The sequence below is a fragment of the Synchytrium microbalum genome (genome assembly GCF_006535985.1).
Source record: "Synchytrium microbalum strain JEL517 chromosome Unknown SmJEL517_scf0018, whole genome shotgun sequence".
Classification (NCBI taxonomy): domain Eukaryota; kingdom Fungi; phylum Chytridiomycota; class Chytridiomycetes; order Synchytriales; family Synchytriaceae; genus Synchytrium; species Synchytrium microbalum.
Genome location: NW_022158367.1, coordinates 178,545 through 205,282, shown reverse-complemented (window position 1 = coordinate 205,282; position 26,738 = coordinate 178,545). Strand labels below are relative to the sequence as shown.

Sequence of the window (26,738 nt, the reverse complement as noted above, 5' to 3'; positions counted from 1 at the left end):
GGCATGCCCCTCGTGGAAGCTGGGCTCGGTGAAATCTGTTCACCATAAGGCACTGCGGTGTCCTTCTAGAGTCTGACTATAGTGCGTGAATATGGGAGACGAATACTTTTGTTAACACCATTGCCCCCAGTTTTCGTAAGATGTGCAATGCTACCGCTACCACCAGCCATTCACGGCCTGCATCGCATCAACTGGTCCCGAGCTGTTTAGCCACTCCCCTTGTCTCCATGCCAGCAATCATCCATCTCTCGCAATCATCCAAGCAGCTGTACACCTCTATTATTCCATCGCAGCCTCTCATTCAAACAGACGGAGTTACTCTAATGCTCCCGCTTTGTATCTTCACTTTTCTGGTCTCAGATTGATAGTGTTTGAGGTAACAAACACATTTCACCTGTGTGATTCGCTTCCCACTGGTCGTTTTTTTGTCCTCTGTGCTTGGTGCTGATTATGAATTGAATCTCTTAGCTTGGTATACCTCATCTTACATATCGACATTGTCGTCCTTCCTTTTCTAACAGTCATTCTAACACAGATGAACCATTGCTCGAGCATGCCAAATTCCTCTCTCACTGTTATTGAAGCTTCGCACACGGCAAGGTCTTTACCTTCCATGTATAAGATTTTGCTCGAGATAACGTGGAGGATATGTACTCTCGGTTGGAGGGTCAAGCTAAAGCTGAAAAATGATTAATTTGTAGTGATGACAAGTTGCGATGTAAATAAACTTCGTTTGGAAGTATCAGATTATGCAGTATTTGTGGCCCTGTGCATATGTGGGTGCATTGCCGAAGAAGTCAAAGTTGACAAGCGTGTGCGGATACAAACAACACTGTGCAGGGAGTTAGTCACCTAGACGCAAGCGGTCAACGCAATGATAGCGCAACATATAGCAATACCGAGGTTCAGAACTATCATATCGATGATTAAAACGGCACATGTCCAATAAATCGCAGTACTAAATCACAGTGCGCCAACAGACGCAGGAAACCTCAAGTTCGTGGCAACTCAATAGTTGGAGAAGGAGAGAAGCATCTACATTGCATCAGATCTTTTATATTCCAGCTGTTCATTGACATCTCAAATTAACGGGGTAGAGAACCGCTCAATAATTGTCTGAGATGAAGGTAAGTTCAAAATGCTAAAACAAGGGTCGTTGATGTTAACGTTTTTCAACTGCAATATTAATACATTATTTATCTAGTCATCTGACGGCTCCAAGTATGTGCTTATTAGTTAGCTGTCACTTATTGCGTTGGTTGATAAGAAGACTTGACCGCGCTCATCAAACGCACATTTAGGGCACATATTGTCTTTACGAACTATGATACAGATGATGATGGATATTGGACTGAATCTAATTTTAAAGAGGTACAGAATATTTGACAGGGTGTCTTGTGGTGTGGTATTCCTTATTACGTTCACTCAAACGTTGAAACTCCCTGTCACCTAGTTTTTGGAGGATTTGGGAAAGGGACATATAGGAGCATCGAGAATTAGATCATCTTTCTTATTTCTATGTACCACGGCTGAATCCAAGAAGGCTATGAAGATTGATGCTACACAATTCTCACAGTAAGGAATTCACCGCGTCGGTGTTGACGTGTAGCTGACACCACGTCGTTATATAGAGGATTAGCAGGCCTATACGAACAAAACTTTGATCCCAAACTGCCATCGCCAACTGCTCCATCAAGACCACAATCAGTAGCATCATCAGTAGCATCAGTAGCTGCGAAACCTGAAAAATCACCTGCCATGTCACCAACCACATCACGTAAACAGAGTGCTGCTCCTCCATCAAAACCTGCTGGTGCGCCTTCTGGAAACGAGTCGCCACGCTTGTCACGAGTCCCACCACCTGTGCCAGCCGACAGTGAACCGAAACTGGAAAAGATATTGAATGGACGGTCGTTGGAGGATGTGTCTGGGGCTAGTAAGACTGTCAGGCTGAAGAAACAGAATGTCATTATCTCCCCAGAGGTATGTTTCAGGAAATGCGTGAAAGTGCAAAGAGAAACGATGCAATCAATATCAGAAGGGATCAGACTTAATTCTCCGTACACATAGGCTGCTGATCCATGGGAGTTATGGACGAGTATGGAGAAAGTAGGAGAGGGATCTTATGGCGAGATTTTCAAATGGTACGCGAAAAAAAGTGGCCTGTGCAAACTCATAATTAGAACCAACGCTAACGTTCCTCTACCACTCTGCCAAAACATACGAAACTAGCATCTCAAAAACATCCCCACAAATTGTCGCCCTAAAAGTTATAGATCTCGAAAAAACAAAAGACGATCTAGACGACCTGCTAGCCGAAGTTGATTTTCAAGCGAAGTGCAATTCTCCTCATCTAGCGAGATATTATGGGTCTTGGATGTGGGATAACAAGTTGACTATTGCTATGGAGTTTCTGGGTGGCGGGACTGCAGAGGACGTGGTAAGTTATTCGTCCACGGAGTGTGTCCTTTTTTTTCTCCCTGGGATTCAAATGGTTTTCCGCCGTTTAGCTCAAGCAAATCAAGTACTCTGAGGATCAATGTTCATATATTCTCAGAGAAGTTTTGAAGGGTCTGGAGTATATGCATACTAATTGCAAGATTCATCGTGATATCAAAGGTTTGTGGTGATTGAATCGTTTTTCGGTGCCTGCGCCAAATCGGTGCCTGCGCCAAAAAAGGCGATAGTTTCACTGACTCAATGGCTTCTTAGCTGCAAACATCTTGTTTGATAACAACGGTGGTGTCAAGGTATATTCAAAGTGAGCTTAGCGAGAACGGACAGAGCTAACAATTGTATAAAAATAGCTGGCCGATTTCGGAGTCGCAGCTGCTCTAACGCAGAAAGATCAGCTTCGAAACACATTTGTTGGGACTCCTGTGAGATAATATATGCCTCGCATGACATACCAAAAAACTTAGCTAACATAATCCCTATAGCTTTACATGGCACCAGAAATCGTCATGTCAATTGCCTACGACTACAAAGTCGACATTTGGTCTCTCGGAATCATGGCCATTGAATTGGCTGTTGGCAGACCGCCCAAACATGATCAACATCCTATGGATATTTTGTTTGCAATTCCTACCAGTCCACCACCTAAACTGGAAGGTGATTTCTCTGCAGAGTATAAGGATTTTGTTAGAAGCTGTTTGGCAAAAACTCCCGTTACGGTTCGTCCAATTACTCTACGTCTACTATGCGATTTTTTACGTGATTATTTAAATTTCGTTTTTGCAGAGACCGTCAGCGTCAAACTTGCTCAAGCATCCATTTGTAAATATGGATCGAGACAAGTCGATTATCAAAAAAGAGTTGGAAGTTTGTCGTATGAAGAGGAATGCAAATAAGAATGAGACCGTTGGTAACAGACCAAAGTAAGAGGGAGAAAAAGCGGAAATGCTACATAATGATTGTCATTACCCTACATAACATTTTATTGTAACTACTGTAGTACTGGTAACGACTGGTGGCAATCCTACAACCAGCAGACATCAGCACAAGGAGCCGGAGCCCAAAAGGGTGGAGCAAACAAGGGTCCATCCAAGAAAGCTCAAGCAACAGTTCGTGCTGATATGGCTGAAATCAATCCCTCTGTAACCTACGGCAAGAAACGCGGAGCAGCATCAAACCATAAAAATGGTGGCAAGAGCATACCCGTCATAATTCAACCTGAAGCTCTCGAACCAGTATCTGATGAACAAGAAGATGTACCGGCTCTACCGACCCCAAACCCAGATATACTTAGTGCAGCAGCATTCAAGCAAGGTAGAACCGAAGCATTAGCACGGAGATTATCCTCACATGGTCCCGGACCGTTTGGGGGTGGACCAGCACCATATGGTTTGCCGACTGGGGCTGTACCTATGCCTGGATTACGGAAATTGGAGCCAGGGCTGTCACCTGGTGGTACACCAGTAGCTAGTCAAAGGAATTCTAGTGTTTCGCCAATGTCGCCTAATTCTCCTGCTTTTGCTGTGACGCCATTAGCTCAAGCTGCGTCTCACGCAAATTCGTTTTTCGACTCATCGTCTAACGATGATGCACCACAGCAACAGTCTCGCCCTCAGTCTACACTATTTGCACCATCATCGAACGAGTCAAACAAGCAACGTAAGCGGGCAGCATCAACGGGCATATCTCAACAATTGGCTGCTGTAGTATCCAACATTCAACCGCCTTCTACACCACCTCCCACAGGTGCGCACTCACACTCGAGAGGCGACGATAGCACTGATGAAGGACGTCGGCAAAGTAAACCATCACCGTTATTAACAGCAAGTGGTAAAAAAATCCCTGCTGGAGCAATGCAAGTACTCGGTGGCACACCGCCTGTAGTTCCACCACGAATAGCCAAGACCGAGTCATTCAACAGTATATCGTCGATGGATACTGGTAAACCGCTGCACAGTGACCCAAGTATTTTGGTCTATTTCGATAAACCGGCTACGTTTAATCTCGTTGATGAGCTCATGTCATCCGAAACCAAGTATATTGCCAGTAGCCTACAGGGCGTCATGGATGTTTATGTGAGGCCGTTGATGAATGCTGGTGGCAAGGTTGTGAAAGAGGAGAGTGTCAAGGTCATGTTTGTGCACTTGGGACATTTGCATGCTTTTCATTTAGAGTTATATATGGCCATTAAGGATATTATTACGAGTGCGGGTACGAGGGAGATTGATGATCTGTTGGCAAAGCAGTTTATATTGAAGGTATGAGTAGTGCTTCATTCAATGTTGATCGACTCCTAAAGTCTCATAGGTTTTTATTTGCGAAGCCTCAGTCTTGTACTAATAACTCTAACTACATCTAGGTTGCCATGTTTGAAAAGAACTACGGAGCGTTCCGAGATTTCTTATGTGAATCGCTATGGGAGATACACAAAAATGTACGAGACAGTTCCAAGTTCAGAGAATTCTGTCTACATGCTCAAATGGCTAAAGAGTGTGGAGGCAAGAGTCTGTTGGAAGTTATGGTGTCGCCTGTTAGGAGGGTAGCGCAGTTCGTATCTCTTTATGAAGGTACATTCCGGCCAGCGCTCTATGCATTGTTTTGTTGTTATTGAAGAGAAAGATAAAGAATATTCAAAACTTTGTTGGATAGAATTCGCACGGATAACAAGACGGCCAGAAATGTCGAAAGCAGTTGACGCCTTAAGTGATTTGGCAGATGATCTGGTTCAAGCTATTGAGAATTGCAAGAACTTGTTTACTATACTTATTCAGGTTGCTGATATTCCACCTAATGTGAGTATCCTTGAAATATCAATGATCCTTTGTTGCTCTAGTAAACACTCTGACTCAAACAACCCAATCTCTTCTGATAGATAATCGTGAAAGCTCAACAACAAGTCATAATATCCGAACAAGTAGAGCGAGTCAAGATGTCTGGAAACAAGGCCAAGAAACAAGGACCAGCACACCTCATCCTATTGAACGATTCTCTTGTGGTGGCCAAGATGGTTCGAGATCCCGTGGAAGCCTTCCAATGGACTTCACTGTTTGAGTTACGAGAATTCAAGCCACCGAAACCACACCTCTCGCATGAAGAGTTACTTGTCAGGAGTTTCTTGGAGGTCACGGATGTTGATGATACCGCTGGTGAGTTGCATGACCAAAATCAATGTGATCGTGTTTCTGCTGTTGGTATAACATCGATCATCTAACACACGAACGGGTTTAGACGTCAAAAACATAATAATGTTTGTGCAAAAAGTCAAGAAGGGCAAGACATTCTACTTTTCAGTTGGGACAGTTGCTGCAAAGCAGAAATGGTTGACTAGTATGAATGAGTCTTAAATTTGAAACCCAAGAGCAAGAGTTTGTTTGTGCTTGATGAGACAATATAACCCGGACCATCCATTAATCATTATCCCGAACAACCAAAGCTCTGTGTTTATTTGAAGTGTGAAGCCATTTCGTGACTCATTGTTGTGCTTGTGTTGGCCGTTTTTGTTGACAATGTGAAGAGATTATGTTGAACGTCCTACTATCTTGAAACATCAAAGACAACTCAATCTAGGGGGAGCATTGGTCGCTGGCTGAGGAGTTATGCTACATTGTGATGATGGAAGGATTGTACTTAGCAGATTACGAGATGGCGAGGAGCATCAACAATGTTTGAGAAGATGTCTTTTTCGCACAAATTTCTAACCCAATCTGTCTTTAGAATTGTGTGATGTAGAAAAGATGAATGAATCAAGATTCTGTTCGTGTTTCTACGTACAGTGGCTGCTGAATCTTGATAATACGAGGATTGTAGCAACACAATTTTTAGAGTGCGTTTATTGTCCAAGATCGACCGTCGGCGTGTTTTGCTTGAGGTACAACTCACAATCTCGCCTTTTAGAAGAAGATTAGCAACCCCATACGATAACATCATTCACTCCAGACTACCAATATATGCATTAAGCCTGGAATCAGCAGCCTCAGGTAGCCAACACTGAAAGACCACCCTCCATGTCACAATCTAAAGTACGCCAACAAACAAATGTTTTCTTCCACATTAACGCTTCTAGTGCGTTTACTGGAGCGGAATTACCTCGCTTGTCACGAATACCACCTACAGTGTCAATCGACGCCGTGAGCCCAAACTGGAAATCATAGCGAATGCACGATCATTGGAGAATATGCCTGGCACTGGTGAGGCGCTAACGTCATCCGTGCTCGTCCGAAGGCGCAGCAACAAATGTGCAGCAGCAAGTACATCTTCACGTCCCTCTGCAAGAGTTCCTACTTTCTCAAGCAATCCGGCGACTACAACGAGTTGCTAGCTAGTGTGAGGGCCCATACTCACCTTATGAATGTGCCTCCTCGTCTCCATAGTGGCCATCCAGATTGTGTTTTTCTTGATTGTCGAGAAGAAAGGGCGGTCGGACAACATGGTGTAATCAAAAATGCTCAAGTGTAGAATGTGAATAGAGCGATTGTTATGGCTCCCATCTTGAGAACTGCGGTTGAATTGGATACCACATGCCACCATTGTCAGCTGAAGTGGCGCAGGATGTGGTCACTATTTCCAAGCGAGCCCATATAGAGTTTATCCTTCTGTTCGGTTGACAGGCTGCCATGCAATAATAGAGGCTTGCCCCTCGTCGTTGAGACCAGAGATTGATGAGTCCCCGGCGATTGCTGGAATGGAGACAAGGGGAGTGGCTTAACAGTTCGGGACCAGTTGATGCGATGCAGGCCGTGAATGGCTGGTGATAGCGGTGGAATTGCACATCCTACGAAAAACTGGGGGCAATGAAGTATTGGTTCCAACATTCACGCACTATAGTCCGACTCTAGAAGGACACCGCAGCGCCTTACGGTGAACGGATTCACCAAGCCCAGCTTCCACGAGGGGCAAGTCACAAATGGCAGTGAGGGAAACCATCGGTTTAAACCCATCCCGACAGGAGAGGTGATGGCAACACGACAGCAGACACTCGCATATATACCCAGACCAGTTGCCTGGTGAGGCGCTACCTTCATCAGTGCTCTCCCGAAGGCGCTGCAGCAGATGAGCAGCAGATACATCTGGGTATAGTTGCAGAGTGTCATGTCCTTCTGCAAGTGTTCCTCCTTTCTCCAGCAGTCCGGCGACAGCAGCGAGTCTCTAGCTAGTGTGAGGGCCGATACTCACCTTGGATGTGCTCCTCTTTGATCTCTGAAGCCCATAGCAAAGGTATATGGTAAAACAGGCTGGTTTTTTGTGATGGTAGAGAAGGATTGGGGTGTTTGCCAACTATATGGTGCAAACAAATACGACCAAACATCGAATTGTACAGTGTGAATCACGCGATGGTTATGTCTGCCATCTTGAGAACTGCCTGTTATGAGGTAGCTATAATCACAATGACACGATGGACGACTTTGCCTGAAGTGGCAATGGATGTGGTCCATATACTGCTTCAACGCGTAAAATGTAAAATAGGTCTGAAATAATATCAGGCTGTGTCTTCAACACGTAAATCTAGCCCCAACAAGCATCGACATCCTTCACGGTTAACATATTGCGAACTTGAAATAAACTCAGCACTCCGGCCATATACGCGGTTGCCATGGATGAAAAATATTTTTTAACGCGATCCCAAACCTGTGCAGTCATATTTAGACGGTTGATTGGTGTGTTCAAACTCGCCCTCTTCACAACATCACGAAAACTCACCACACAAAGCGAAACCCGTGAAGATACTTGCTAGAGTTAGAACGAACAAGAACTAATACTATCTATTACGTACAAGCAAGTCTTCCAGGACCAATGGTAAGTACCGTCTGGTTATAGTCTTCAAAAGAGGAAAGATCCATCAACATGTTCACTTACTGATTCAACTTGTTCCCATTCAATCTAGTGTGGAATTACGGCTTACATAAACTATCTCGAGCCTAAAGATCGCAAGACTATTCTTGAATATCTACTTACTGGTCTTCAACGATTGGAATATCGAGTAAAAACATTTGAACCAGTTTTTGATCACCGCGATGTTTGTAATCTAACTCCACTTTCTACTCTGCATTCTACTAGGGATATGATTCTGCAGGGTATGTGTATACGCTGCATTCACTCTGTTGATTAGACCGTACTTCTCACTCTCTTCTTGTTCCGCCACAATCCAGTTAGTGACATGTGTTTTTCAAATCCTGCCGTCATCGAACCACGATCTGTCTTTCATCTCTGCTTTGATCTATCACGGAGCTTCCCATATCAATCAGCGCTTACCTGTAGTCTTGTTTGATCACATAACTCAACAACTTCCAACTTTTAGGTCTTGCCATTGATGGTGATCATGATGGCGAGGTCCTCATTTTCCGTCAAGTTGGAAAGGTCGGAGCATTGAGAAAGTCAATTGCTGATAACAAGGCTCTCGACTTGACTGCTACCTTCAACTGCCATACCGGAATGGCTCACACTCGTTGGGTGAGCTGTCACTTTACACATTGAACAAAAAACCTTCGGACGACAGCCTACATTAGTTTCAACGATAGTAATCAATCATGCATCATGTTCATCGATAGGCAACACACGGTCAACCATCAGAACGAAACTCTCACCCTCACCGTTCCGACCCACGTGCGGAATTCACCGTAGTCCACAACGGTATCATCACAAACTACAAGGAATTGCGGACTGTATTAGAAAAGAAGGGATATGTATTTGAAAGTGATACTGATACTGAATGTATTGCCAAATTGGCCAAGTATGTCTATGACAGTCAAAAGGGAAACAAGGGCTTGTCATTCACTGCTTTGATCAAGGCTGTTGTTAAGGAATTGGTATGTTGCAATCCAAGCCAGTTATACTTGATCCATTTACTTTTTTTGGTGTTGAATGGAGTCAAACATGACGACCAAAAAGGCACATGGATGTTGGTGAATGTATTCCGACACGTCATTAATCGACTTCATCTATTTCCTAGGAAGGTGCCTTTGCCATGATATTAAAATCTACTCACTACCCTAATGAAATGATTGCTACACGTCGTGGATCTCCTCTCCTTGTTGGTGTCAAGACTGCGAAGAAGCTCAAGGTCGACTTTGTTGATGTTGAATTCGGTGGTGGTGATTCTCCTGACAAGAGTAAGGATCAAACAATATATTTGATGCTTTTTTGGCTCTCATTTGAATCACCAGTCGATGTCGTTCCTTTGTTAACTCGCCCATTTTGTCGAAAATGTAGTGGCTGAAGAGGAAGGTGGATTACTATCTCCTCAAGACCCAACTCATCCAAAGATTCGTCGCAACCAATCACGAACATTCTTGACCGAAGATGGTACTGCTCAGCCTATCGAGTACTTCTTGGCTTCTGACCCTTCAGCCATTGTTGAACACACCAAGCGAGTCTTGTACTTGGAAGATGATGATATTGCTCACATCAAAGACGGAGGTGATTATGAACTGTTAGTGCCTTTTCTGCGTTCTTCGCTCAACGTGCTTTTATTGGATTTCAGAACTCCACATTCACCGTCTTCGTCGTGACGATGGAATGTCCTCAATTCGATCCATTCAGACGCTTGAAATGGAAATTGCTGAAATCATGAAGGTAAAGAAGATTCAAGTGTTTTTAGGAAAATTAAAAAACAGAATTTGACATAATGTGATCTAATGCCTTCATCGTTTCCTCTCTGCAGGGCTCATTCGACCACTTCATGCAAAAGGAAATCTACGAACAACCCGAGTCCGTAGTCAACACTATGCGTGGTCGAGTAAGCAAAAGACGTCACGATGTCGGCTTCATGTCAAGCTAACTCTTGCTCAATGTGCTTAGGTCAACTTTGACACCAAAAAAGTGACTCTTGGTGGTCTCAAGTCCTACTTGGCTACTATTCGAAGATGCCGTCGTATCGTCTTTACAGCTTGTGGTACCTCATTCCACTCATGTTTGGCTGTAAGTTTACTCTTCTCGATAGCGCAAAAAAAATTTGTCAAGCTCTCTTTACCTGTTTTTGGTTTTCACTAACATCGCATTCACAATATTTGAATAGACTCGTGCCATCTTTGAAGAATTGACTGAAATTCCAGTCTCCATTGAATTGGCATCAGACTTCCTCGATCGTCGTACACCCATTTTCCGTGACGATGTGTGTGTCTTTGTCTCCCAATCTGGAGAAACCGCCGATACCATCTTGGCACTACGATACTGTCTTGAACGTGGTGCTCTCTGTGTCGGTGTAACAAACACTGTTGGGTCCAGTATTTCTCGTGAAACTCATTGCGGTGTAAGTGATTCTTTGACAACGATCTGTCATAGCTCAGTTTTGCTTCTCCTTTTTTTCGCACATTCTAACAATGGCTATGTCTTACTTTTCAGGTTCACATCAACGCTGGTCCTGAAATCGGTGTTGCATCAACCAAAGCCTACACATCTCAATTCATCGCCCTGATCATGATGGCTCTTCAACTATCTGAAGACCGTATCTCAATGACTTCTCGTCGTAACGAAATAATTGAAGATTTGGGCAACTTGCCACGATACATCAAGGAGACCTTGGCCTTTGACAAGGACTTACAAAAGATGGCCAAGGAAGTACTATTCAAGGAAAAGAGTCTTTTGATTATGGGTCGTGGATACCAACATGCTACTTGTTTGGAAGGTGCTTTGAAGATTAAGGAAGTGAGTATGGAGAACACTTTGGTGTTTGGTTTGGGGTATAATTCGGTTTCTTTTTTGCTGACGATTCTTGATTGTTCTGTAGGTCTCTTATATGCACTCTGAAGGTATCTTGGCAGGAGAATTGAAGCATGGACCACTTGCCCTGGTTGATGAGCACATGGTAGGTTTCGGTCGTGCTTTCGATGCATAAAAAAACGTACACTCCACGTAGCTACCTATGCTGATGATGATTCAATGGCTCATTGATTTTCATAAATATTACATAGCCCGTCATCCTCATCATGACCAAGGACTCTCTCTACCCCAAGGTTGGATCAGCTCTACAACAAGTCACAGCTCGTAAAGGAGAGCCCATCATTATCTGCAATACTGGAGACAACAATATTCCCACTCAATTCCGAACTATTCGAGTACCACAAGTTGTCGGTATGTAATGCCGTCTGAGTTGACTTTCACGTTGTTGAAAATGTATTTCTTTTACCTATCTCACTCCATTACTTCCCTCTTCCTAGATTGTTTGCAAGGAATTGTGACTGTTGTTCCATTGCAATTGTTGAGTTACCATCTCGCTGTCATGCACGGTGTTGATGTTGACTTCCCACGAAACTTGGTATGTGTTGGTCACCCTTGTGACATGGCGTGGTATTCATGACGGGGGCTTTTTTGGCTTTGACTAACATCCTGTTTCGCACAATAGGCCAAGTCCGTGACTGTCGAGTAAATCGAGCAAGATATGCTATTCCCTTAAAAAGAAAGGATCCACTTGTGAAAAAAATGTAATAAGGCCGGAAAAAAATTAATTGGGTGTGTGTGTGAATTGTCTCTCTCTCCTTCATTTTTCTATTTACAGTTGTTGTGGAAACCAAGATCAATACATTTGAAAAAACTTATCTTTAAGAAAGTCACGGTTGTGTGTGGATTGTGTGTTTGGTTTGAATCGACTGTTTTGTTTTGGCTGTAGGGATATGGGATGTGATGAAGGTTTGTTTGGAGGGTTGATGTGGTGAGGTGTGAGTGAGATGCATGAATTTAGTTAGACCATTTGCCTTTCGCTACATTGTTGTGGGATTGGAGGTATTTACCATGAGAAAAGGTGAGTTCATGCCTTTCACATTGCTCGAGAGCAAAAATAAACGCCACACTATTATAATAACGAACGTTAGAGACTTCATCATCTTAGCGCACACATTCTGAAATATGTCGACGATTTATGGTTGCGTCGAATCTCTCAGAGACCCCTTGAACACTTGGCCACGACAGATGTTACAGAGTTGATCAAAGAATTGAACTGTCGATTGAGCAAGGGGCATTCTCCTCTGATTCCGAACTCATTATCCATCTATAGCTCTGTCGTTTCTGCTTAGTTCGCGTCGACCTGCCATTTTTCACTAAGAGACTGCTCGGTGCAACAAGGGCCTTGGTATTGAGTTTCTTATTACTCCAATACCGGTTAACGTCGCTAATTGAAGGCACTCAAGCCGCACGGATTCTGATGGGTATCCGGATATGATGATACAACTGGAGCGTGATGATTTGGCTGCTAGGAGGGCTGCTAGTATGGATCTCATTGCTGGGTTTTGATGGCCTTGTTTGATCGCACCACGTCGTCGTGGTGAGTGTTTGTCAGTTGAGTATTCCATTCTTTGACCTTCGACTGACGGTTCCTTTTGTTGTGCTATTTGAAAACTAACGTCGTTCTTACCAAGTGTCTGGCTAAACGGTAGATTGATCAAAGCGAGGGAAAAAAGAGTGGTGTCCCAGTGGAGGTTCCTAGACAAGAACTCGTTGAAAAGGCTACCTGGTGTGTAGTTACTCATGGACGTCAGCCCATGTATCTGTGTACCGCTTCTTGTGGAACGCTTGTGCAGTAAGTATAAGCTAAATTTACAATGAACGGGTCTATAACTGTCTTTCCTTCTTTCCAGATTCTTCTCTTTGAACCAGTCTAAGTGCCTCAAATTTGTCAGTCCAGTTTTGAATCTGCTGTCGCCGAAGTCTCGAGTCAAGACTACTTTATAGACGATGAACTACTCTCGTGTTCTTCAGTCATTGGGAACTATGGTTGCTGATGATTTACGCCAGTACCTTCCTGTCTCATTAGTGAATGGGCTCTTAGAGAGTCAAACAGCTGAATCATTGCGACAACATGAGTTTTTCAGGGCACCTGTATAAACGTAAAAGCTTGTATATCATAGCACTACAACTTGAACTGTATATCTGAAGCTTTATAGAGAAAAAACAGCCTGTACAAGTAAAAACATGAGGCTTTACAATACAGGAAACTTGGTTCATATGGAAAACTATACGACATAACAACTAGGCTTAACAAAAAATGCCAACAACTGGTTTTCAACAATCAAGAGCATCATCAGGCTCAACGATAACAAACTCCTCCTCATCTACAGACCCAGCTGTTATAATATACGACTCTTCCAAGCTCTCATGAGACTTGACTCCCAAATCCGGTTGCTTCTCAACAACCACCACTTCTTCTTCCACTTCTCCTTTAACTTCTTCCTCCTTCTTCTCATGGTCCCCAACCTCATCATCACTATGATTATGCACAACCCCAGCCTCAGAAACAACCAATTCAGACTCTGATACCAATGATGAATCCATTTCGGACCTGTTGCTGTTGTTACTAGGGTATGAGCCAGGGAGTTTTGGCTCAATGTCTGACATGGAGTTATGTTTTGATGCGTGCATACGTGGAGATGCACATGATGAAGCTGATTTAATGGATAAGGGTGATGTGGGGCGTACTACCGCTACTAGGTCGGGTGAGCTGGCTGGAGATGTTGCTGTTCGTGTTGCTGTTGCCAATGATTCTGATGGAGTTGATTCGACGGATGGGATAAGACAATTCTTGCTCCAGAATGGATGAGCACTGATATTGCTATGTTCCTTGACAGTGACTTTACCATCCTGGTCTTTGGCTAAACTATATACAGATGTAATGTTGTTTTCAATCAGGTAGTCTCGCAGCTTATCGTAATGCATTGCGACATCGTTTGGACCGTGTGAGTCGTCTGATAGTGTGAATTTGATTTTGTTTGCAATCATTTTCTATTTTAACGAGACCTTCTGATGAGATATGAAGTTGAAGCGCGACTGGCAGTAACAAAAAAAGCATCCAAACCTACCTGCAAAATATCACGAAACGGATACGGCGACCCCAAATTCTTCTTCAACGCCCTAGAATTAATCTCCACCAGCCCACCATACTCCGCAATCCACTCAATATTACGTTCAATCAACCCCATTACAACATCACTCAACCCATGCTCAGGTCTAAACAACCTAACCAAATCAAAATGCCCCACAACCTCAGGTTTCAACTGCTTTAGCATCTCATACTGGGCATTGAAGTACACACGAAACACAGTCTCGGTTCCTCCAAGCAGTGATTCAATAGACGCATACATTTCTTCGTTATAGTCTAGCGGGATTTCGGCAACGTGGTGTACGGATCCGACAATGTAGTCAATGTTGTGGAGGGCGCGGAGAGTGCTTACGGCGTCTAGATCGGATATGCGGATGTATTCGGTTTCCATGCCGAGCAGGAGTGTTGTTGTTGGGGTTTGGCATTGGGATATGAGGCGACGGGCTTCGGTGATAAAGTCTTGATATGTGGTTGATAGGGATGAGGGAGACATTCCTAGCTGGACCTGTTGAACAGATGATGGGGTGAGACTGAGTCCAAGCGGTTGAGGACAAAAATCGATAGTTTCTTCCCGCACTATGTTCAAAGACCTCAAACAACTTCCAATCCACCGCACAATGTTCAACGACTCGACTTCAAACAACGTCCAATCCACCGCACGAATTACGAATACGAAATACTGCCAAATACTATGCACACTTGCATATTATTTAAATGTCCAAGCAAAAATTCAACAGCCACGTGGTTGCAGAATGTCCAACGACTTCCAACCCACTTCCAACTCCTCTCGCACTGCTAACAGACACACATAAGATATACCACCAAACGACTCACCTCTTCAGGATACAAGTCCCTATCGAGTGAGCGAGGCATATGTTCACTAAGTCCAAAACATGTGAATTCCATTGCAATGGCTTTTTGAATGACTTGTTCCAGTTGGCCATGAGCATGCTGGCAGTACTGTCCTGAATGAGAGTGCAGAGAGATGGGCATGTTGAATATAGCTGTATAGATAGTGCTTAATGGTATTTGTCAAATGTTGTTTAGCAAGAATTGCTTGTATTGTGGAGACTGAGGCTAATTCGATACAAGGAGGAGGAAAGAGTCAGAGATATTATATATCGAGCATTGACGAACGTCAAGCCATAATGACTAGCAATGCGTCCTTACCATACAAAGCGTAGGTGCAACAAAAATACAGTTAATTTAACTGTATTTTTGCAGCAGGACGCTTGATGTCTTTAAGCTTTGACGATTGACTTGTACTTGATTTTCGCTTTATCGCGTCTATATGACGTGTTAGCTAACTCTGCTATTGATTCAACATAGAGAACTGCACATTCCTTTCCCAACATCACGACAAGCACACATTGCTCGGACTGTCTTGCAAGTCGACAAGGATCCACGGCCATCTGAATCCAACAAGGAACTCGCTGTGCTAGACGGGAATGTATTGCATGTGTAAGTATATCGTATATTGATATGGATTGTAGGATGTGTATGGTTGAAGAAGACCTCATATGAATTGAGCTCGAGTTTTTGTCTCCATCTGGATCTCGCTTACTCACTCTCCCGCCACCTTAACCGTACACAGAATATACAGAGCAAACTCTCTGAAATTAGCTAGAGCTGCTGTCAATGGATTTATGGACCATGTCATACTTGTGATTCAGACGTTGGAGAGCTTTGATGATGAGGCTGCCATATGAGAGTTCTGCAATTGTCCCTTTTTTGCTCTTGTGGTAGACGGACGCGTCAATCGCCAAAACTTTTCCATACTCTACTCTGAGAAACTTTGGAAGAAACACATATTCGATGCATCCTTTGGTGCTTGAGATTAGATAATGTTGTACCCATTTTCTTTGTAACATGTAAACACAACAACAATCATCCATACTCAATTATTTGCCCTCTACTTTTATACAAGGTCTTCTTATATATATTCTGTTGAGGATCTATACAAGCTTTTACATTTATACAGGTGCCTTGAAAAACTCGTGTTGTAGCAATGACTCGGCTGTTTGACCCTCTAAGAGCCCATTCACTAATGAGGCAGGAAGGTACTGGCTTAAATCGTCAGCAACCATAGTTCCCAATGACTGAATATCGTGTTTTGGACAATATTTGCCCCTCTCGTCCTCTGTATTTCCAACAGCCTGATCCTTCCAATGATTCAAAGCAAATGGTGGTCTGGTGTACGCTCTACCACCATTTTCAAGGTCTATTATGACCCACGTCATCCAAACAGTTCGTATGACATTCTCCCACCTCACTCATACACAAAGATAGAGTCAATATGGAAGTGTCCGGTTTGCGGAAGATACTCATTCATTACTCACAATCTCTGTGCACGAAATCATTTAGGTGTAAACTGCTCAATCCTGTAAGGATACATCTCAAGCATTCTTTCGCCTCCAAAATAGTTGACGGACGAGAATGATATCCAAGCGGTTGTAAAACCACCCGATATGTGTCTTCAGTCACATATGGCCCAGCGCAGGTGTGTATAACGTAGGGAGTCTGAGCAGCCGCAGCATAGAGAGCTCTCAGGGTCTAGTGATACGACAATAAATATCCCACATGTACCTCAATGAAAGTGTTTATACCTCCAGATCCGAGTAAAAGTAACGTGCGAATCCCTCAATCTTCTTTTCAATTCGATCATCGTACAGAAGTAGCGAGCGAATCTAAACGCGGTAGAAGCAATCAAATAACTGGTAAGCGCGCCGCCTGTACTAAAATCGTAGCAACTCACGATTCCGTCGTCTCGAGATAATACTTTCACATCTGGCTTGAAGATACTTAGAGGTATTCTCGCGTCATGATCTTCACTGAATGCCTGAAGAACACGCGAGTAGTTCATCATGTATAAAGTAGTCTTGAGTCGAGACATCGGCGACAGCAGATTCAAAACCGGACTGACAAATTTTAGGCACTTAGACTGGTCCAAAGAGAAGAATCTGGAAAGAAGGAAAGACGTTTATAGACCCGTTCATTGTAAATTTAGCTTATACTTACTGCACAAGCGTTCCACACGAAGCGGTACACAGATACATGGGCTGACGTCCATTAGTCACTACATACCAGTTGGTTGCCTTTTCAAGGAGTTCTTGTCTCGGAACTTCCACTGGGACACCACTCTTCTTTTCCTCGCTTTTGTAAACCAATCTACCGTTTAGCCAGACACATACGTCTGGCCTTTTTTGGTGGATAGTGGCCGAAGAGGCCTCGGCTTTGTTTCGATTGTAATCCAATACCAAGCCCGACCATTCACAGAAACACAACAACGGCTGCAGCATAACTTCATCCCATAGGCGAATGTCTATGGACACGAAAGTCTATAATCCCAGCGCTCAGTAAAAAATACTAGGGAAATCGACTTACACATGTTCTCGTTGCCGTCGGTGGGTATGCTGTCCTGGCGTACAACTTTGGACCATAAGTGTAACCACGGCTCTGGAGCAGACCTACTGACTTTGACAAAGTCGAGTTGCTGTAAGTCGGTTGAATCACCAGTCCATTCTCTAATAGGAAGTGACTCGGAAGGGTACGTCTTCAGGAAGGAGATAATGCTTTCGGTGTCCATGTTCCCTGCATAGCGAGGAAGCAGAGACTTTATCAAATCTGGAAGGGTGACTAATTGCAGAAGTTAGCCAAACATGAGACATTCAAGCATCGACAGAACCAACAAATAAGGTTGTCACTACTAATCAGCATTCATATTCAGCATACCTCCTGCTGGACTACTTTGACTGGTTCCTTTAAGGATAGGAATGTAAGGTGATTACACTTGGAAGAACACTTTCAAGAGTAGTAGTGCAGCTATGGACATACCTTGTATTGGTCTGACAATCTGAAGTGGGTTTAGGTCTGATGTTCCAAACGTCGTCAGTGCTCGCCCTAGTCTCAGAGGAAGCATCCATTCACTGCCTATATACACATTCAATCGAGCAGCAGATACACCCATCAAGTCATCTTTAAAAGAGTCCTTGACTACATGTTGCAGCAAATCGTCAATGTCGCTGTTTTCTGGCAACTTCACTTTGAAAGCGTGCATATCTTCGACTTCAGAAGGTAGACTGGTAGCACTTCCTTCATAGAGCTGGATCCAAACTGTGACAGTCTCCATGTGTACAGAATATATACAAAAGCTCGTTGTTTCGATTCTTGTGGGAGTGTTTTTTGCAACGATAGAGATATCACATGTGACGATTCACGCAACCTTCAGGCCAACCAAGGGGCCATCACTAGCGATTCGCACGGAGCAGGACGTTCAATGAAAACCAGAGTGACAGTGAATGAATCCTTTACTTCACAGGAGTATGTATTAAAATATGACGCTTACAAGCTCCATTTCATGCACGGAATTGCGGACATTAGGATTATGATACATTTCTGACATTTCCGAATATCTACACGATCATGGACGCGTCAAGATGGGATGTTGGGGCTTATAATCAGTTTCGTGGTCGTGTTTGCAAAATTATAAAGATATGCAATTCCAAGCGTGCTATGATGGTAGACTGTGCGGTATTGATGATAGAGGTGGTGGAAAGTCTGGTGGTGGCGATTCACGAAGCTGGTGTGTAATAACGTGTGAGCAAAAAAAAAACGACTTGTATGAGGATCAAGGATGGTGTTCTCACCTTCCAAACACCAATAGACGGCCTATCTTCAAACTTTCTCCTCTCCTTCTCCTGATGCCGTTCTCCAATCAGCTTCTAGATATACCAAATAGCATCGTCAGCTACGTTCCAAGCACACATCTCAAACGTTCATGATGTACCTGCCCTTCGTCCGCAGTTTTACTCTTCATCTGTATACAAAACAGAAACTCTTTGCGTGGCGGCGCACAGTCCTTCCATGAGCCGTAGCGGTAGTAATGTCGTAGTTGTGGTAGTGGTGCTAATGCGGGATAGTGAGGTTGGCAAAGTGATGAGAGAGGGGGAAGCAAGGCTACTTACTGAAGCATAGTTGGAGAGCATCGAATGCAGCCCATGCTGAGCATGTGTATTCGGGGGTGCCGTCTGGGGTTGTTGTTAAGGATGTCATTGTTTTGGATTTCGTGTTTGGAGTTGGCGTCTGTTGGGCGAGTGCAGGGGGTTGTATGTGCGGTCTCTCTCCAGGTCGCTCTGAGAAAGTAGCGTTATGTAGATTGAATTATCATGTTCTGAATGAGACTCACGTATCGAATATGTTATATTTGACACCGACAAGCGGTCAATTACAAACAATTTTGTTGGCGTGTTGTTGCAAGGAAGAGTAGGAATTGAGGACGTGTATGCCGCTATATTATCGAACATACGCATATGCAATTCTATTACACGTCGCTATTCCACCACATTCGAACAATCGATTCTAGACACCCCCGTCTTCGCACATGAGCCTTTTGCCCAAACTTGGACTAGCAAGCAATCAGACAGGAACGATTCCTTTCAAGCTCCCGTGCGCATCGCATCCCCGGTCTCGTAATGCCTGTCATGGCTCCCACCCTCAAGCCTGCATCGCTGCATTCTCTCGTCTTCTTGTCCTTGCTGTTTGGCAGCAATGTGTGGGCTGCATCCATTACCTGCTCCAATCAGTTCTCAAATGAGCTTATACCTGGTGTATCGCCATCGTCGAGCTATTCTTTCGCATTGGATACATCGCATCTGCGGAGCCTGGATGATGAGGGGGGTACGGGTGTGATTGCGAGTTTGACGCAGAGGTTGAGCTTTGATGTCAAAGGTGCGAGTGCGCATTGGGATTTATAGTCAATAATTTGATTGCTTTGATGTAGAATTGACGTTGCATCTATAGTGGTCAACTCGGGAGCTCCATGTACCATCACGTTGCGAGTCTGTGACGTGTCGAATCCGTGGCAGCCGAATCAGCAGCGTGTTTTGCCTGGGAATGGAGTTGTGCTGTGGGCGAAGGGTATGGGGGTGTTGATCTGGTCATTCTGCGTTGTACTATGTGTCTGGAATAACAACTGGGTTTTTGCTGGTAGCTGAATCAGATGACGCCTCCGCATCAACGGCCTCGTACCACCTACTCGCAGAGAGCTTGGCTGATTTCAAGAACGACTACTTGGCACAAGTGTCTGGTGTATCGACTGGATCTAATACGCTTGTGCTGTCCGGATGTGGAAATGACAAGTGCTGGACAAGCTGGACGGTTCATGTTGGAGCGCTGGTTGAATACGATACGGGGATGGCTGCTCGGAGCAATAGTACGCCAAAGTTGGTGGTTCAGATGACTGGGGAGCAGGCGAGTGATTATTATTCGGATGTGGAGGAGGAGGACGATAATGATGATGAGAGTGTGGGAAAGTAAGTACGAGGGAGAGAAAAAAGACGATGAAGGTGTATATTTGGATTGTTGTGACACATTGTCGTCTCACATGTTGTATCTCTGTATATAGGCGCGCATCACTGGGAATGCTGGATGTGAAGATGTCGTTTGATACGTGTTTGGTAAGCAGCTTAAAAAGCACTATTTGTTACGCCACTATGATGTTATAGCATGCACCATATTCATCTCTCTTTTCTATAGACGGCAACACCATCAACAACAACTCCAACGCCATCACCAACGGAAACACCCTCTGAAACTCCTGCTCCTTCTGAAGCACCGTCCCCGACTATGATACCATCACCGACTGAAAGTGACGATCCGCAGAGTGGCCCAACGGATGGCGCGACGATTATAGGGCCGTTACCACCAACAAACTTCCAAACTGTCGATAATAGCGAGCCTACCACAGTGTTGGTATCGCCAGCTGCTTCGATGCCTATAGTAGTGGTAACATCTGCGAATGCTGGTGTATCTCCAACGAGTAAGTTTTGAGCAAAGGACATAAAACGATATAAAATTGCGGCTCAACGAGTTTCTCAATTACTCAACCTCGTCTTCGCCTCCAGCAATCATAGCTTCAGCAACTGAAAGCGGATCAGAACCAAGTGAAACTCCAGATCCGACAGAAGGCGGGACTATCATAATACCTGGACCACCAACCAACTTCCAAACCGTAGATAATAGTGCGCCGACCTCGCCTGCGGTTGCACCTCCAGTGAATCCATCGGTGGATGTGAGAGCGCTAGCTTCTGGAAATGCAGGTGTATTGCCAACAAGTGAGTGATTAGAGCAAAAAATACGCAATATGTCAAAATGCTAAACTGATTGCTCAACAATGTTTTCATAGAAGGAGTAATCGCAGCCGCATCTGCACCTAACGCAATTGTCGCTTCTCCACTCGCCGGTGCCGGTGCCGTAGAATCTCCAGCGGTTCAACAGCCTGGTGCATCACCTCTCGCATCTCCTGCATTTGTTCTAGCATCCACAACCGCATCCTCAGCATCTCCATCTCCTCAACCAGCCACACTCCCAACAACAACGCTAACGCCAACCATCGCAATCGTCACGTCTCCTCCACCGACAATAACACTTGCAGCACAATCCGGACCTCCTGCCACCGAACCGTTTATACCGCTATCAGCAGACGCTGGATCATTCTATACCGATCAGGTCGGGACCTTCAATGCAACCATAACGAGGATTGAGAAACGGGATGTTAGTCCGAATTTAGAGGAAATGGAAGGAGCGTTTGTGTCTGTGTATAATGCTAGTCAGGGCGGTGTGTTGAGTCAGCCACAAGTGCTGTCGAGTGGGATTAGGAAGTATTGTGAAGTGCAGGATGCGTGTTTTGATGTTTATGTGTTTTTGAATGCTTATGATGTGTTTGGGAAGCCTGTTGGGATGATGAATTTGAATCTTAATCTGCTGGTATGAGTTTGTCCGGTGTTTTGTTACGTGTATGGGGTTGCCTAACTTTGAATTCTGTTTCAACACTGCAGTTGTCTGAGGAAGGACTTGGGTATGCATCTGGCAGTCCGACAAACGGCAGTAAGTAGTCATTTAAGTATCCAAGAGCAGTTTCCACAATATTGTGGTGATATAAACTCATGAAAAAATCTTGTTTTTGCCAATCTACGTAGCCGTAGTATCCTTCCACATCCCCAAAACAACATGCTACAACCTCGCAAAGTCAAACACGACAATATGGTACGCCATATTCGTAGACTCTCCAACCTCAATAACCCTCTCCATAAACAACGACACCAAAGTCCTCGCATACGAGACAATTCTGCTCTTCAATCCAACAAACAACGTATCGCCACCGGGACTCAATCTCGTAAAACCACCATTCGGGTACATGAATGTTAGCACGGGGTCTGGATTAGAGGTCGCTGGATTGACGATTGTGGATGCTGTTGCGCTTTATGGTGGGGTTTGCAGTGGTGGGCCAGTTGTTTCTGCTAGTGCGGCTGGGATTGAGGCGACGGGAGGGCCAAATGTGATTGCGGTTGCGTTGGGTGTTATTGCGGTGCTGGCGGTGCTGATTGCTGGTGGTTACTTGGTAAGACAAGTTGCATTCGATATCAATAGGATGGTCTTTGGATCCTCACCTTAAACAAAATATAGGTGGCAAGAAGGAGGAAACAGCTACGCCGAAGCCGTGAGCGTGATGCAGTGGTACGCTCTGCTATGGTGCATCGCTTTGAAGCACTCTGAAATCATTGATGCAAAAATCTGTATATACTGGTATACCATAATACTTTATCTCTGACTCTCAAATGGACTGGCCGAGAGCATCTACATAATTGGGGACACGGCTGTGTTGGGACTCTTGATTGAGAATTGTTATTGGGAGTGTTGATAGTGTTAGTATAGTTTGTTGGGACGTAAAAATCTGTAATCGAGTAATATGTGCTGGGACAAAAAAGGAAGTAATTAATAGAACTGGGGCTTGTAATTAGTACACGTCAGATGCTGTGATGATGATTTTTCAAAATCGTCTGATTGGGTTTGATGTTTGGTATGGCACGAGGGACTTGGCCCACTCTAAAGGATGACAGTATTTAGGAATCAAACGGTATAAAATTATAAGGAGATCGCAATGCGTCATCGTGGAGCGACATTATTACAAGATGCACTGTGCTACATCACTTTGAATCTCTTCTGGGGTGACGCAAATGAAGCTATGCGAGTTAAAACAGCTCAGACGCCAGTATAAGCAAGCAGAAAAATTATCAAGTTTGACGGCAATTCGTTCTGACTAATAGACACTCGATTGAAAGGCCTCTCATGGCACAGTCGTACAAAAACCAATCGTCCAGCTTTTCAGATGGAGCTGCACGGGCCAATGCAACCTCTAATCCAAATGAAACTCATTGCAGCAATGTCATACCACAAAAGCCGTATGATAATAATGCTCCATGAAATTCCAAAATGATTGAGCTGCTTTCACCCAAACTCACCAAAAAAGTCGCGTATTTGATGATATCACCTCGCAGACCTGTGAGTCCAATGTTCTCCAAACTTATTGGAGGAAGTCTTTCCTTATCAAAAACTTGACTGACGCAAATTGCAATAACGTAAAGGCTGACCATTTATGGATAGCGTTAATGCCTCTGATTTATATAAATGTCATTTCGATACTTCTCATAGTACTTATCGTTGACGTGTCCCTGATCCAAACACTCTTGCAATCGTGTTTTGAAAGTTGGAGAGTTAGAATTACACAACGCCGTTCATCCCACGAAACAAACAGAGTTGCTGTGTAATTAGAAGAATTCGTATTTGATTACAGAATCATTCAGCAACTTATATCAAAACTGGTACCGTGCTAACATAGCAACTCCGCCGTCCCTAAGAAATCACTTATAAACCGTAAGCAAACCTATAGAGATATGACATCGAGAGAGGAGATAGATGATTTTGCATGGGTGTTAACGCAACAACTCATTGTCTTGCTTGACGAGAAACAACAGGAGAGAAAACCTTCAGCACGAATCAGTAGAAAAAAGCTAGCATTCAGAGCAAGTAAGGGACATCTATAACTAGCACGCAGCTCTAAGTGAACTTAAATGTACCTCTTATAGGACTCGAGAAAGAATTCGACCGTCAAGTTATATACGATGATCCTTCTCGCCAGGACATCGCAAGAAATTCAATCCCTGTCGAGCAGCTTCATCGTGAAGCTCGTTTACGAGAAGAAGCTGATCCTGAAAAGGTGAATACACTTCCAAATTCAACAGATGTCAAATTTCGCTACTCTCTTTATGGTTCTGCAGCCTGGAACTAGGGCTTTTTCACTACAGTCAAAAACTTTTTCGCAATCGAAAGCTGACGTCGTTGCCTGGTCATATAGGACTTTCAAGAAGAATTGATGAAAGCCATGTTGAAATGGTACAAGAATGACTTTTTCAAATGGGTGAATGCGCCAGAATGTGAATATTGTAATGTATGTGTCGCTTATGTCTGAGTTGCAATCTACATAGTTTCCTTTTCGCAATTGACTTGATCTCCGTTTCCTTTGTACTCATTTCTTCCAATCTAGTCTGCCACACAATCATTCGGTATGGCTTCCCCCACTCCCGAAGAAACCAAGTGGCAAGCAGACCGTGTTGAACTGTACGAATGTACAGTCTGTCTAAAGCTATCTCGATTCCCACGCTACAACAACCCAATTAAGCTACTTGAAACACGACGAGGGCGTTGTGGAGAGTGGGCAAATGTCTTCATGCTCTTGTGCAAGACGATGGGATTTGAAGTTCGATACGTCGCTGATTATACTGATCATGTTTGGGTGGAGTGGTGGAATGAACGACAGGTAAGCGATTTCGAAGATGCCAATAATATTTTAGTGATAAGAACTGAAGAAGCAAAAAAAAAAACATTTTTGACAGAACCGCTGGATGCATGCTGATTGTTGTGAAGGCGAGGGTGCTTTTGATACACCTTTGATGTATGAACAAGTGAGTACACTCTTATGGGTTTCTTCATCAGCGTCTGCGGACGAGTTTGTGGAGCACACAACTTGAAAGGACTGAGCCCTATTGTCTATATTTCAGGGATGGGGCAAGAAATTGAGCTACGCATTCGCATTTGGAACATATGAAGCCGTAGATGTCATTCGAAGATACACTGCAAACATGGTAAGAAAGCAAAAAAACACCTCCCCTGTTTTAGGATGATATCTCGTATGAAATATGTCTTACTACACATAGATTGACGTACAAACAAGGCGAACAGATGTCCCAGAATCATGGCTCGCAGAAGCTCTGCGCGACATGACCAACAAGAAGGCCCAACTATTACCAGAATCAGTCCGTATTGACTTACAACGACGACGTGAAGACGAACAGCTCGAATTAGCACAACCACATCTCCGCGCTTTGAGACCTGAAGAAATGCTTGGTCGACAATCGGGTTCCTTGTCATGGAGGAGTGAACGTGGAGAGACTGGTGTGAATGCGAATGCTGGTAGTGGTAGGGTAAAAGAAGCAGCTAAACCCTCCAGATCGAGTACCAGTCTCGCAGCACCACTTTACGTTGCTGGTGAAGCTAGTAGTAGTAGCAGCACTGGTGGTAGTAAAGATAAAGGCAGGGACAAGGATGATGATTTAAAGGGAAGGATTGTTGCTCGTGTGCCTACGAGAGCTATATCGGGATTATCGGTTGCCCTCGCAGGTGTGTTGAGATGTCTGTTACTCAACTTTATAATTCTTAAAGTTCATCCAGTTTTTTGCTCATCTTTTAATCGTTTCTGCTGGTCGTAGGCTCGGCAAGCATAGCCAAACTCTTCAAAAACAGCAACTCTTCATCATCCTCCACAACATCAACATCATCATCAAAAAGCGTCATTCAATTAACACCACCAACAAACGGCCTAGTAGGAAGCGCATTCCTACCATCTACAATCTCGATAGCACAAGGTCTCGTAATCTCCTTTTACTCATCAATGAGCAGCACAACAGCAGGTCCAGGAGGTCTCGCCGTATTATTCACAACTAAAAGCAGCTACGGTGGTCCCGGAACAGGATCATTCAACATTGACGGAACAGATTATGCAATGGCTGTGACATTGGGTACTGATCCTTGCCAACAGTGTGGAGCAACTTCAACTACACATGTTGCACTATACGCATCTAATAAGAAGGTTGCGTGCACGACTCTACCACATGATTTAGCTAATGGACGTGTGTATGCTATACGAGTTGTGCTGGGTATCAATGGGCAAGGGGTCAAAGTGTATGTGACAAGGGATCCAGTTGAGAATGATGATTCTCAGGCTGATTATGAGACAGTATTGGATGCTAACGATGTGACGATAAGTGTTGGGACGGCAACGGGAGGCAAGGTCGGATTTGTTGGGAATGCTGGTGAAGTTTCTAGACGTGTGCAGGTGTTTGATATCACGGCTGCACGTTTAGCATGAGGTCCCGATTATAGAATTGTTTTTTTTAACAGTTTTATTATAATTGTGGTAGTTTACCCTCGAATTGATGGTACTGAACATCGTAGTTTCTGTTTCTGTTTCCGCTTCGGTTTCGTTACGAAAGGCTGTCGATTGCGTTGAGCTTCTTCGACGCGTAATTGGATTGTCAAGGCACACGCAGCAAACTCTTCGTAGGCCTGCCAAACGCGCGTGTTCAAC

General features: G+C 44.1%; 6 protein-coding genes across 6 annotated transcripts; 4 read left to right on the top strand and 2 right to left on the bottom strand.

Annotated features, from left to right (window-relative positions):
- Positions 1-1,121: 1,121 nt before the first annotated feature.
- SmJEL517_g03461 (uncharacterized protein) lies at positions 1,122-5,798 on the top strand (the record flags this gene model as incomplete). The annotated part of the gene is made up of 17 exons (XM_031169389.1): positions 1,122-1,127; positions 1,205-1,221; positions 1,302-1,371; positions 1,454-1,575; positions 1,632-1,983; positions 2,071-2,144; positions 2,233-2,440; positions 2,511-2,619; positions 2,713-2,750; positions 2,808-2,879; positions 2,940-3,173; positions 3,241-3,377; positions 3,455-4,712; positions 4,814-5,021; positions 5,104-5,246; positions 5,327-5,600; positions 5,683-5,798. 17 exons carry the CDS (start codon positions 1,122-1,124, stop codon positions 5,796-5,798), a joined length of 3,438 nt encoding a protein of 1,145 aa, XP_031024615.1.
- A 2,446-nt stretch (positions 5,799-8,244) lies between these two features.
- Positions 8,245-11,815, top strand: GFA1 (glutamine---fructose-6-phosphate transaminase (isomerizing); the record flags this gene model as incomplete). The annotated part of the gene is made up of 17 exons (XM_031169388.1): positions 8,245-8,247; positions 8,336-8,431; positions 8,509-8,525; positions 8,605-8,705; positions 8,750-8,901; positions 9,000-9,257; positions 9,401-9,560; positions 9,661-9,867; positions 9,932-10,023; positions 10,112-10,186; positions 10,249-10,368; positions 10,466-10,699; positions 10,792-11,094; positions 11,177-11,254; positions 11,361-11,520; positions 11,607-11,704; positions 11,792-11,815. The coding sequence occupies 17 exons, from the start codon at positions 8,245-8,247 to the stop codon at positions 11,813-11,815; spliced, it is 2,178 nt and encodes a 725-aa protein (XP_031024614.1).
- A 1,628-nt stretch (positions 11,816-13,443) lies between these two features.
- On the bottom strand, positions 13,444-15,250 carry HIS2 (histidinol-phosphatase; the record flags this gene model as incomplete). Its single annotated transcript, XM_031169387.1, has 3 exons — positions 13,444-14,160; positions 14,238-14,762; positions 15,092-15,250. The coding sequence occupies 3 exons, from the start codon at positions 15,248-15,250 to the stop codon at positions 13,444-13,446; spliced, it is 1,401 nt and encodes a 466-aa protein (XP_031024670.1).
- A 155-nt stretch (positions 15,251-15,405) lies between these two features.
- On the top strand, positions 15,406-15,966 carry SmJEL517_g03458 (uncharacterized protein; the record flags this gene model as incomplete). Its single annotated transcript, XM_031169386.1, has 3 exons — positions 15,406-15,437; positions 15,587-15,718; positions 15,852-15,966. The coding sequence occupies 3 exons, from the start codon at positions 15,406-15,408 to the stop codon at positions 15,964-15,966; spliced, it is 279 nt and encodes a 92-aa protein (XP_031024671.1).
- Positions 15,967-18,767: 2,801 nt separating this feature from the next.
- Positions 18,768-19,309, bottom strand: SmJEL517_g03457 (uncharacterized protein; the record flags this gene model as incomplete). Its single annotated transcript, XM_031169385.1, has 4 exons — positions 18,768-18,836; positions 18,904-18,978; positions 19,044-19,162; positions 19,222-19,309. The coding sequence occupies 4 exons, from the start codon at positions 19,307-19,309 to the stop codon at positions 18,768-18,770; spliced, it is 351 nt and encodes a 116-aa protein (XP_031024678.1).
- A 4,679-nt stretch (positions 19,310-23,988) lies between these two features.
- SmJEL517_g03456 (uncharacterized protein) lies at positions 23,989-26,519 on the top strand (the record flags this gene model as incomplete). Its single annotated transcript, XM_031169384.1, has 8 exons — positions 23,989-24,121; positions 24,181-24,311; positions 24,450-24,542; positions 24,639-24,911; positions 24,988-25,056; positions 25,153-25,236; positions 25,309-25,771; positions 25,861-26,519. 8 exons carry the CDS (start codon positions 23,989-23,991, stop codon positions 26,517-26,519), a joined length of 1,905 nt encoding a protein of 634 aa, XP_031024679.1.
- Between the last annotated feature and the right edge of the window lie 219 nt (positions 26,520-26,738).